The sequence below is a fragment of the Mus pahari genome, chromosome 3 (genome assembly GCF_900095145.1).
Source record: "Mus pahari chromosome 3, PAHARI_EIJ_v1.1, whole genome shotgun sequence".
Classification (NCBI taxonomy): domain Eukaryota; kingdom Metazoa; phylum Chordata; class Mammalia; order Rodentia; family Muridae; genus Mus; species Mus pahari.
Window position 1 is genome coordinate 156,935,030 of NC_034592.1, and position 13,113 is coordinate 156,948,142.

A 13,113-nucleotide genomic window follows, 5' to 3' on the forward strand; every position below is an offset into this window, starting at 1 on the left:
TTTCACATAAATTATTTCACCTACCAGTCCTGGTGGTACACATCTATAAATCCAGTATCCAGAGTGCTGGGGCTGGAGGATGGCAACTTACAGGCCATCCTGGACGCCACAGCAAGACCTTGACTCAACAAGAACAAAGAAAAGGAAGAAAAGAGATTAAGCTAGGCATGGTGGTACATGCCTATAATCCTGACAATCAGGAGACTTTCTAAACGTGTTTTGAGGCAGGGTCTTCCTAGGTAGCTTAGACTACCTCAATGTTGAGGTTCTTTCATCTCTGCCTCTCCAATGTCCTTGCTTATTTAATTACATGTATTCATTTGTGTATGTGTGTATGTGTGTGTGTGTGACCTGTGCATATATGGACATCAGAGGACTATTCATGGGAGTCAGTTCTCTTCGTCCACATGTCAGCCTCAGGGATGACATTCAGGCTGTCTGCTTTGGAAGCAAGGGCTCTTATCTCCTGAGCCACCTTTTAGGTCCCCCTCATTTTAAAGTTGAGAATTTGAATTATTGCATCGGGTTCTAAAGAGTTCTGTATATGTACGTGTCTGTACATGTTTGTGATCATATATGTGCGTGTGTGGGAAGGTCAGAGGTCAACACTGAGTGTCTTCCTCAAGTTCTTTCTGCTCATTAACTTTTATTACTTTGAAGTTTTCATTTATTATTACTATGTGAGTGCATGTATGTGAGTGCGTGTATATGTGTGTGTATGTGAGTGTGTGTATGTCAGTGCATGTATGTCAGTGCCTGTATTTGAGTGCGTGTATGGTGGTGAGTGGTGTGCATATGCCACAGTGTTGATGTGGAGGCTGGAAGACAACCGTGTGGAGTCAATTCTTTCCTCCCACCTGTATGTGGGTCCTGGGGTTCGAATCTAAGTCACGGGGTGTGCGCAGCAAGCACCTTTATTTTCTGAGTTGTGTTGCTGACCCCTCAGCTTTATTGCGACAGAGCCTCTCGCTGAAGCTGGAGCTCACTGGTTTAGCTAGAGTGACTGGCCATCAAGCTCAGAGGATCTGTCTGTCTCTGCCTCCCCAGCACTGATAGTGCAGGCATGCACCACTGCACCCGGCTTTCACACAGGCTCTGGGGATCCAAACCCAGGTCTCTGTGCCTGTACGGCAGACACCTAAGCCTCAGTCTCATGCCCTTCCTACCACCAGATCTCATACTTCCTCCCATTGTGTGGCTCTTCGCTTTCTTGTTAGTGTTATCAATACACAAATTTTTTTATTATTATTATGAATGACACTTTATTCAGTCATTTTCTTTACAACTGAAACTCTGGGAACTCAAAAAACATCCTTGCCTGTGAGCTTCTTGTACAGACCAGAAAATGTTTCGACCTTGTGTTCCACGTTGTTCTGCTGTGCTTTGTCGAAGTGAACTTTTAGGAGCCGGCTGCCATCCAGTTCCACAGGGATCCTCTCACCCACAATTTCACTGGGGAAACCAAGTCCTCAAGGATGGCGTCGTGCACTGCTGTCAGGGTGGGCTTCTGGGGTGCTTCTGCTTATTTTTCGTACGGCTTTTCCGGGTTGGCTTGGGCAGAATCCTCCTGTGAGCAGTGAAGACTACATGCTTCCCACTGAACTTTTTCTCCAATTCACGAACTAGCCGGACTTGGATTTTCTGGAAAGATTTAAGCTGAGTGAGGAACTGGTACAAAGATTATGATATGTTTTAATAAGTCAAAGTTTTCTGCTTTTCCTTTTGCTGGCTGTGCCTTTGGCATGTATTTTGGAGCCACTGCCAAATCCGAAGTCCAGATTTAACTCTATGTCTTCTAAGAGTCTTATAGCTTTTGATCTTTCATTTATGTCTCTGATCTATTTTGAATTATTCCTTTGCATATTACATGAAGCAGGGACTTTAATCTTTTGTGCATGTATATATGTAAGGCCTCAAGTTGTAAAACTTAATAGCTAAAGGGGCTTGGTGAGAAAGTCTGGGTGTCATGAGTTCAATCCTTGGGACTCACATAAAAGCAGAAAGACAATTGATTCTGCAAAGTTGTTCTCTGAGCTCTATGTACCCACACACATCATGCACACATAGTAATAATAGTATTTTAAAAAGGATATATGTAATTGTAGTATTTTTTAAACATAATCGATTTCATAGCCTATTTTTAATTTATTTTATTTTTTATTGGCTATTTTCTTTATTTACATTTCAAATGTTATCACCTTTCCCGATTTCCCTCCCTCCCAGAAACACCCTGTCACATCCTTCCTCCTCCTGCTTCTATAATGGTGTTCCTCCACCCACCCACTCCCACCTCACTGCCCTTGATTCTCCTACTCTGGGGCATTTATCAAACCTTCATAGGACCAAGGACCTTTCCTCCCATTGATGCATGACAAGGCCATCCTCTACTACATATGCAACTGAAACCATGTGTACTCCTTTGTTGATGGCTTAGTCCCTGGGAGTTCTGGGGGGTCTGGTTGGTTGATATTGATGTTTTTCCTATGGGGTTACAAACCCCTTCAACTCCTTCAGTCCTTTCTCAACTCCTCTATTGGGGACCTTGTGGTCAGTCCAATAGTGGGCTGCAAACATCTGCCTCTGTATTTGTCAGCTCTGGCAAGGCCTCTCAGGAGACAGCCATATCAGGCTCCTTTCAGCATGCACTTCTTGGCATCCNAAATAGTGTCTGGATTTGGTAACTGTATGTGGGATGAATCCCCAGGTGGGACAGTATCTGGGTGGCCTTTCCTTCAGTCTCTGCTCAACACTTTACCTTCATATTTGCTCCTATGAGTATTTTGTTCTCCTTCTAAGAAGGACCAAAGCACCCACACTTTGGTCTTCCTTCTTATTGAACTTCATGTGGTCTGTGAATTGAATTTGGAGCATTTGGGTTAATATCCATTTATCAGTGAGTTCACACCATGTGTGCTCTTTTGCAATTGGGTTACTTCACTCAGGATGATATTTTCTAGTTCTACCCATTTGCCTAAGAATTTCATGAATTCATCATTTTTAATAGGTGAGTAGTGCTCCATTCTGTAAATGTACCACATTTTCTGTATCCATTCCTCTGTTGAGGGACATCTGGGTTCTTTTCAGCTTCTGGCTATTATAAATAAGGCTGTTATGAACATAGTGAAGCATGTGTCCTTATTACATGCTGGAGCATCTTCTGGGTATATGCCTAGGAGTGGTATTGCTGCTTCCTCAGGTAGTACTATCTCCAGTTTTCTGAGGAACCGCCAGACTGATTTCCAGAGTGGTTGTACCAGCTTGCAATCCCACCAGATGCTGGAGGGGCATGTTAGGTAGGCTGGTGACACCCACGCCCCACCTAAGCTTACGGGCAGGTTGTCCCTGCCCCTTCCCAGCATCACCACACTGGGTAACAAGGCCACTGTGAGCAACCTGCTGGAGACTGCCGTTTTCAGTTTCCTTGAGGGAAACTTGAGTTTCCAGTGGGTAGTACAATGTGCCGACAAGCTTAGGTGGGGGGCGGGTGTCACCAGCCTACCTAACATGCTCCTCCAGCGTCTGACTTTCCCTTTATGAGTTGAGAATGAATGTAGCCTGATAGTGGACTAACTGCTCCTCCTGGAGAACCAGCAACTGACTTAATCTCAACTGTATGGGACAGGGATTTGAGTCCAGACCTAGGCTCCATCCTGAAGCTGGATGAGAACTCCTTGGAATGCCATGACGCCAAATAAAGGATTCCCATTTACATTTGAACTGGACAAGATCGTAATGTTTTAGCATAGACACAAGCCTTTGGGTGCAGGGACAAGCTTATACTATGAGAATTCCCCATGTAATATTTGGGCCATGCTTCCATGCATTCAAAGGAGGATGTGCAACTTTTAATGAAATTCAAATTTGTCTCACAGCCCTGCATCTTAGTTTCATAATCTAGGAAGCTCCACCCCAACCCTACCTCGCCAAGGTCGGTTCTTACAGTAGTCCTCCTGATCGAAGACTCAGAACATCAGAGTGAGAAGGGCTTTACCCTGGACATCTCATAGATCTAGAAATGACATCATAGACAAGAAAGGGATCTGAACTTGATGGAGTAGTCAGTGTGAATGTTAACCACCTCAACGGGGTGCTCACCTGTGTGTGTGTGTGTGTGTGTGTGTGTGTGTGTGTGTGTGTGTGTGTGTGTGACTGTGTGTATGTAGGGGCAGGTATAATTCTCTGGGTATAGGGATGTGCGTGTGTGTGGCCCTGTTGAATGCTACTCAAGTGTTCTATTACTGAGCTACATCCCTAGCTCTTTTTGTATGTTTTATTTTGAGACAGGGTCTCACTCTGTCATCTAAACAGGGCTAGAACTTGTCATCCTCATGCGTCAGTCCTTTGAACAGCTAGGCTTTCAGTGGGGCAACCCCATCCCTTTCTTAACTTGAGGACAAGAGTGGTGCAGGATTGTTGTTTGGGTTCACAGAGGGTACTATAATGCCTTCTAACGGGGAGAAGAGAGACCCCATAGTAAGTGTGGTTCTCACCCACAGGTTGACATAATCCTGGACCACGCAGATGGTGAGGAATGGAGGCTTCAGAACCTACCCACCTTCCCCCATCGGCCACGGACCAGCCAGCCTGTGTACCCGGCATTCCAGGGGGCCCTGGTGGGCAGGCCTCACCTCGCCTGACCCTGGGTCCTGTCATCCTGCCACCAGAGCAGGGCCTGGCCCCAGCCGTGTTCTTGAAGGCCTTGCCTGTCCCTTTATACCACACGGTACCTCCTGGAGGCCTCCAGCCACGTGCACCCCTGGTGACAGGCAGCCTGGAGGGGGCAAGTGTACCTTTCATTCTCAGCCCCTTGCTACAGCCTGAAGGGTGCAGTGCCACCCAGGTGGGCAAGCCAGCCACCCCAGCCTTGACTGTGAACATTGTAGGCACATTGCCTGTACTCTCCTCGGGTGTGGGGTCCGCACTGGTCAGCGCAGGCAGGGTGAAGAATACTGGTAAGTACCTGTGCCCCCACTGTGGCCGGGACTGCTTGAAGCCCAGTGTGTTGGAGAAACACATCCGGTCCCACACAGGTGAAAGGCCCTTCCCATGCCCTACCTGTGGCATCGCCTTTAAAACCCAGAGCAACCTGTATAAACACAGGCGGACACAAACACATCTCAACAACTCCCGCTTGTCCTTGGAGTCTGAGGGGAGTGGGAGCAGCCTTCTGGAGGAGGGAGACAGGCCCGGAGAGACTGCCTCGGTGGATAGTCATGGAGATGAAGGAGCTCCAGAGAGAGCTCTTTCCCCAGGTGCCCGCCCCGCCCTCGCTGCTCAGAACAGGGAAAGGAAGGTGGAATCGGCTCCCTCTCTCAGGGCCACCCTTTCCCACAGGGAGGCCTCTGTGGAACAGATTCAGATGGTGTCACCTGAGTTTTCACTAGCAAGCCCGCAGCCTAGGCGGAAGCTGCCAGAACCAAAGCCATGCTTCCTGCAGCGACAGCAGGAAACCTGTTCAGAGAAGCCCTGGGACTCCAAGGCTTTGGAGGGCCAGCTGAGGAAGTGTGAGAGCACAGACTCTGGCTACCTGTCCCGCTCAGACAGCGTGGAGCAGCCCCCTGTTACCTCTAGCCCATTGCATAGTCTATCAGAGCACAGTGCAGAGTCTGAGGGGGAAGGAGGCCCTGGCTGTTCCTCTTCGGGCAACAGGGCTGAACGGGGAACAACAGGGCCCAGCCTGGAGATAGAGAAGAAGAAACTGGAGGAACGAATTGCCCAGCTCATCTCCCACAACCAGGCGGTGGTAGATGACCCACAGTTGGACCATGTGCGGCCCCGCAAGACTGTGCTGTCCAAGCAGGGCAGCATCGACCTGCCCATGCCATATACCTACAAGGATTCCTTCCACTTTGACATCCGGGCGCTGGAGCCCAGCCGCAGGAGGGCTGCCCTCAGCCCAGCCCGCTCCACCTTCACACCCCTGGAAAAGGCCAGACCTCTCTTTTTCCACTCAGTCCCCACGCAGCTCTCCACCACAGCGGAGTGTGTCCCTGTCACCAGAAGCAACTCGCTGCCTTTTGTTGAGGGTTCTAAGTTGTGGCCAGAGCCACGGGACCCACAGGACCCTGTTCCGGGAATGCAAAAGGCCCTGAGCCCCAGGCTCACCCCAGCCCGGCTGGGATGCCGCCCAGGAGTGACCTTGGCAAGCATCTCCAGTGGTCACCCACGGGCCCTGGTGAGACAGGCTGCTGTGGAGGACCTGCCGTGTCCCCCTACTGGAGACCCTTCAGCCGCTGCTGAGGACCTAGATGGAAAGAGAGCTGTGGCAAAGGAGGATGTGGTGTGCAAGGGCAGAGCCAGGAAAAAGTGTAGCCAGAGGAAGCAAAGGATGTTTTCCCAGGAGAAATGGCAAGTGTATGGAAATGAGACTTTCAAGAGAATATACCAGAAAATGAAGTCCAACCACCAGGGAGGACAGAAACACCGGGAGGTGAAGCAGGGCCAGGGGACAGAACTGGACTTTCCTCATCCTCCTCAGGAACAGGTAGGAGGAAGTGAGGATTCAGGCCTGTCCCAAGACGGTAGGATCCCTATCCTTGGAGGCACTACAGCAGGGCCTAAGCTAGGGTCTTGGGGAAGTGGACCATCCCTGGAAGACTCACTGGAGGCTGAGTCTCCTAAGCAACTGAAGGTGGTGACCAGAGTCAAGTCATCTCCTACCCTCGGCAGCACAGACGGCCTCTGTTTGAGTGGTAAGAGCTCATTGCTCTCTCTAAGTGGGCAATTAGATCTGGGATGCCAGCCGCCTCCAGTGCCGAGGCCTTGCCAAGGAGCTTTAGAAGCTCCCGGGACTTCACCAGACTCAAGTGGTGAGGCTATAAAAGAAACCAGCCCTACGGCCCAAACTGTCCTCAGACGGTCCAGTGGTGGGTCTGTGGCTCTACAGCTTGCAGAAGACAAGTTACCTTCAGAGAGGAAGAGGCTGAAGGTGGAGGGGCTGGACCATCAGGAGCAGCCAGGGCCTCTGGAAGCTGAGACCTCAGGAGGCTCTGTGCAGGCTGACCCCCGGCCATCCCAGAAAGAAGACAGTGACTCTGAGGAGTTGCTGGGTTGCTCAAATAAGAGTATCCTGCATGTGACCACAGCCTCGGAGCCCTCAGATGTCTCCTCAGCTGCTTCTCCTGTTGCCCTGCAATGGTCAGGGCTAGGAGACAAGGATTCCCCATTGCCTTCTGTACCCAGGACTCCTGGGCTTCACTCCCTGCTACCTGCTCAGCCCCAGGATCCTGGTGTCCCTAATGCTCAGTCAGGTGGCTTCTTTCCTCCCAAGTACCTCCTCAGGTTACCTCAGGGAGAGAACCCCTCACCACTAGTTGCTTCAGGGCCTGAAAAAGGCCCGGACTCTCTGTGTACAAGTATACAGCCTGTAGAACAGTCCCTTCTTGTTGGATCAGAACTGGGGATGCTCCAGCCACCTGGAGCACACTCAGGCCCACGTAAGGCAGGTGGCAGCCCAGAGGACCCTAGCTGGTCCAGGTCAAGGGATGGAAAAGAAGAGGCACAGATGGGAAGAGAGAAAAGAAACAGGACAAATGACAACATCCCAGTGGCTAGACACCCTCCTGATCCCAGTACCAGCACCACCCACGACATAGTCTCCGTTCTGTCGACTCACACCTGTGACATTCGAGTGGCCCAGGATGTAGTGAGTAAGACCCATGCCATCCATTGCGTCTGCACAGACAACCCACCAGCAAGAGCTAGGACATATGGGAATCTCTTAAACCCTTGGCCATCATACCAGAAGCTGGGGATACCTCCAAAGAGTGCCCTAGAAGGTCCTCCTTCAGAAGCCAAGGAAGGGCTGCCTGCATTCTTTTCCTCTCAAGCACACTATTTCCTTACAACTCTTACAAAACCCCAGGATATTTCCTTGAACCAGCAGAAACCAGCCTTGTCACATGTCTTAGGAACCCCCAGGAGCTGTGAGGCCCCAAGCTCCTTCCCCTCACTTAAGACTGAGCCCCAGCTCACATGGTGTTGCTTGAGTCGAAGCCTGCCCCTGCCTGCAGAGCAGCAGAGGGCAGCTCCTGGACGCTTGGCTTCATCCTCGCCTAATAGAAAACTCCAGGATGACAGTAACAAAACACTGCCCAAGAGCAGTGGAGGAAGGACGCAGACGAGCCGAGGAGGAGGAGGGTCTACTCAGGCACCTGAGGTAACACCAGCTTATCCTGGGGACTGGGTCAGCATGAGAGTGAGACAGGAAGAACAAGAGAGAGGGAGAGGAGAGAGGGAGAGCTCCTGAATCTATCCCTGTGGATAGCACCTCCATTAGGAGGTCCTCTGCTCCCAAGAGAGACTAGCGCTGCCATACATGGGCTGGGAAAAAAAAAAAAAAAGGCCCTAGATATGAACAAAACTAAAAAAATTCATGAAAATAGCATAGTAAAAAACTATTGTACTAGAGTCTGGGTCATAGCTGAGTTGGTAAAGTACATGCCACACAACCATGAAGGCCAGAGAATCCACAATTAAAAAGCCAAGTATGATGGCAGGCAGTTCTAACCCCAGCACTGGGGAGACGGTCTCTGGGGGCTTAGATTAGTGTAGCCAGTGAGTCTCAGACCAGTGAGAGACCCTGGCTCAAAATATAAGCTGGGTGGCTCCTGAGAAACGACACTCAAGATTGTTCTCTGGCCTCCACATGTGTGTGTACATGCACACATACGCGCGCACACTACACATACAGAGAGAGAGAAAGAGAGACAGACACACAGAGAGAGACACACAGAGAGAAATAGTTTACTAGCATATCCAAGTAAGATATTTGTGATTAGACATAAGACTTCATTCTATTCCTGGTAACAGAAACAAAAATAAAAACAGCAGCAACAATGACAACAAAACAAACCCACCACCACCAACAAAACAAAACCAACATATTTTATTTTATTTTGAATGTATCTGTGGGGTATGTGATTCACAGAACAGGACATCAATTCCTCTGGAGCTGTAGTTAAAGGCAGTTTTGAGCCACTTGATGTTGTTGCTGGGACTCCTTAAGTCCCTCACAAGAGCAGCAAATGCTCTGAACTCTCTCTGAGTCACCTCTCCAGAAACTAGAAACGCATGTTGACAGATAAACTGCAGAGAGAAAATCAAAGCACAACAAAAGAGGGAACAGATACATAATTTCAGAGAAACCAGGCAAACTGCTGCACTCTAACCATTCTAATCACCAGGGCCATCAGGAGTGAAGACAACAGGAAAATGTGATTGAAGCTCAGGGGAGTCTTACCTGGAAATTAAGTCATGAGTTTATGGCCCCATCTTTTTTTTTTTTTTTTTTAAAGATTTATTTATTTATTTTATGTATAGGAGTACACTGTAGCTATACAGATGGTTGTGAGCCATCATGTGGTTGCTGGGAATTGAACTCAGGACCTCTGCTCACTCTGGCTCTGCTTGCTCTGGTCCCAAAATTTATTTATTATTATATGTAAGTACACTGTAGTTGTCTTCAGACATACAAGAAAAGGGCGTCAGATCTCATTACAAATGATTGTGAGCTACCATGTGGTTGCTGGGATTTGAACTCAGGATCTTCGGAAAAGCAGTCCGAACTCTTAACTGCTGAGCCGTGTGTCCACCCGTATGGCCCCATCTTGAAAGCGTTGAAGTCTTAGTCCTGTTAGGAGATGACTTGGGTCAGGGAGCTAAAGGGAGCACTGAGACCACAGTTCTTATTGGGCTTATGGAACAAAGACAAGGGTGGGACCTGAGACTCGAAAGCAATCTTGCTTCTCTCCAGGGGCTAAGGGTGAGGATCCAAGGTCTGGTTTAAATCTTCCCCTTCAAAATTGTAGGGATTCCTGAGTGGTAAAACTATGGGTGATGGTTAATTTTCCACTCGCATCAAAGGTCCAGTATTTCACTGGAAATCCAGCTAGGTGTAGTTCTGGATGGTTCCATGTGACACATTACCAGTTGCCTGATAAGAGTTCTGAACAGGCTCAGACCATTTAGTAACAACATTTTGGTGACTTAATTTCTATAGATAGGCATCCTGTCTGTTGAGAAAGAACCCATCATGGTGGTCCCCACTATGAGGGCTTTGAGTGGCATGATGCCAACATACTTGGTATTTTCAGCTTCCCTGTCCAACAGTCCGAGAGCTGAGGGCTGAGGAACAAGTGTCCAGGCCACGGTGTAAGAAAGAACTATGGCGTAGGAAGGTGAAGACATCTCGTGAGAACACCAAACAGAAGAAACTGAGGCTTCATTCCAAAAGGTAAGATATGTGGCCTCCCCTTCCCCTTCCCTGCTAGCCTAGTGTGAGGAACTGCAAATGGCTACTTAGCTAAACCCTCAGGAACTGAATGTGGCATTAAATGGCAGCTCAGCTCCAGAGGGAGGCTCCTATTCTATTGGTCTGGAGTTCTGTAGCTCCAGATCTGCCTCTGTCGCCCATTGCCCATCCAGCATGATTCTATTGACCATGTAATTGCTTACTGGTATATTTCTAAGACAGGACACAGTAAATATTTGAGATAACCAAGTTGAAAATCCATCCATTCATCCATCCACCCCTCCCTCCCTCCCTCCCTCCCTCCCTCCCTTCCTCCCTCCATCTATCCAATCATGAGACAGTATGTGTTAATTATTACTTTTAAGACATTTTTTAGTATTTGCAAGCAATGTGTATTTTTGAAGAAAAAAATCCATCCATCCATCCATCCATCCATCCATCCATCTATCCAATGATAAGAGAGTATGTGTTAATTATTGCTTTTCAGACATTTTTTTTTTAGTATTTGCAAGAAATGTGTATTTTTGCAGAAAAAAAAAAATCCAGAGAAGCAAAGAGAATCTTTCAGCAATCCCAAGGCTTGGGGATATTCTTCTAAACATTCAGAGGCACTATTTTCTAGACAAGTCCAGAGGCATTTTTTAGGAGACCTTAAGAGCTCAGCAACAGCTCTTATGCTAAGTATATCAAGCAAGGGGATCTGTCTAAAAGTTATAACCACATCATAAAAATCAGATTTCATATAAGTGTCTTTATTTTCCACTCATCTCAAGCAATCAGAATTTTGAGGACATAAGACTTGTCTTCATGAGTGGCCACAGCTGGCCAGAGACAGGTAGCAGCTACCCTGGTAGGTAGGAGCTGTCTTGTGAATATCCCAGTCCCTACCTCTTTTCAGTATTGGATCTTCAGCTATGTTTCTCAGCTATCTTACATGCCTATCTCCACAGACAATTGAATTTGAAGATCTTTATCTTAGTAGTTGACCTTGAGGGAACCAAAAGAGAGCATCTTTATCAAGAAACTGCTCTAAAATATTCTCAAAGTTGAATATGTGGAGTTGGGCACAGGGGAGCAAGGAAGCTCTGTATAAGTTCCTTGTCCTAGTTACCTTTCAGTTGCTTGATAAAACACCATGACCAAGACAACTTATAAAAGAAAGTACCTAATTTGAGGCTCATGATTCTAGAGAGTTAGAGTCCATGACCCTCTTGATGGGCAGCATGACAGCAGGCAGGCAGGCAAGCAGGCATGGCACTGTATTGTAGCTTGTGTATTCATCCATCTATCTATATACTTATCCAACTATGTATATATCAGTCATATATCCCATCCATCTATCTATCTATCTATCTATCTATCTATCTATCTATCTATCTATCTATCTATCTTGTCCACTTACCTATCTAACTATCCATCTTCCTGACATTGTTGTGAGGTATTACATTATGTGAGTGAGGTTCACCCTTCTTTGATGCTTGTTAATATTAGCTGTTTTGAATCTTTCAAATGATGAATATAATTTATAGGATCCTGTGAGAGTCTAGATAGTATAGATTCTTTACATGTTAAAAGCTGTGTGTACATTCTTCTGTCTAGCATTTAGTTTTTAAAGCCATCTTATTCATCTTGGCCTATGGAATTGACCCATTTTTCATTTCTGAATGCCTTTTGGATCATCCTTCCAGTATTTTCTTCAGAATTCCTGCAGAAAAGAATACTGCCCTGGGTGTCATCAGTTTGAAATAGCTGCATTCATCCTGGTGTTGGGCAGTATTTCTTCTGGCTACAGGGCTCTAGGTAAACATTCCCCTTTTGCTCGAGACATCAAGGCTCTTCGTCCACCATCTTTAGTTTCTGTTTTGTTGAAGTCTGCCATTTGCCACTTCTCTGTCTGTGGGATGTCTTAGGTCTGGCTGCTATTAAAGCTGTTCCTTTGGTGTTTGTGTTTCACCATTTTACTGTGACACTTGGAGTTAGAGGTTGCACATTATGTATCCCATCCAGAACCTGCTGGGCTTTGATGGTCTTCCTAGACAATCCTTTGGCCATCATTTCTCAAGCATCATTTCCACCCCACTCTCTCTTCTCCTTTGAAACACAGGAAAGTAATGTTTCTTAGACTTTTTCTTCCGTGTGTGTGTGGGGTGTGTGTGTGTGTGTGTGTGTGCATGCATATGTATGATCTTGTGTATGGTACATGTGTATGAACATTCGCATATATGCTGGTGCATATGAAGGCCAGAGATATATATCAGGTCTGTTCTCAGCTTCACTTTATTTTTGAGGCAGGTTTTCTTACTGGCCTGTACCTTACCCAGGCTTCTACTCATGTGTGCTTCCCCAGAGCTTGGATTACAAATGCATGTTATTACTCCTGTTTGTTATTTGGTTTTGTATGTGGGTTCTGGGATTACAGCTCAGGTATTTGCACAGCTCAGGTCTTCATGTTTGTTCAACAAGCACTTTGCCAACTGAGAAACTTAAAAAACAAACAAAACAAAACAAAACAAAAACAAACAGGATCTTACTGTATAGCCCAAGTTGGCCTGCACTGGTGATTCTCCTGCCTCAGCCTCCTGAATATGGTTTTATAGAATGCATCACCAGACCCAACCTGTGTGTCTTCTACCTTTAGTAACTTTGGTGTCTATATGGCTACACAATGAATGGTATCCTTAAAATTTTACTAATTTTCTTAATTCATTAAATATCTTCTCTGTTGAAGCTTTATTAATATATAATTGAGTTTTAATAAATTGCATATCTTTAAGACATATAATTTAATTAATTTTGACATAAATTCGCAGGACGCCAAAGGTAGAAAGTTTCCATCATGTCTTTATAATTCCTCTCTTCTC

At 46.9% G+C, this 13,113-nt stretch overlaps 1 protein-coding gene and 1 pseudogene across 1 annotated transcript in view; one reads left to right on the forward strand and one right to left on the reverse strand.

The window, feature by feature from the left end:
- Znf831 (zinc finger protein 831) overlaps positions 1–13,113 on the forward strand; it is a 112,448-nt gene that overhangs the window by 38,209 nt on the left and 61,126 nt on the right. Inside the window, exons 2-3 of the mRNA XM_021194967.2 lie at positions 4,497–8,158; positions 10,095–10,234. Coding sequence (XP_021050626.1) covers positions 4,532–8,158; positions 10,095–10,234 — 3,767 coding nt within the window. The 5' untranslated portion in view covers positions 4,497–4,531. The remainder of the gene's footprint in view (positions 1–4,496; positions 8,159–10,094; positions 10,235–13,113) is intronic.
- On the reverse strand, positions 1,280–1,744 carry LOC110318077 (annotated as a pseudogene).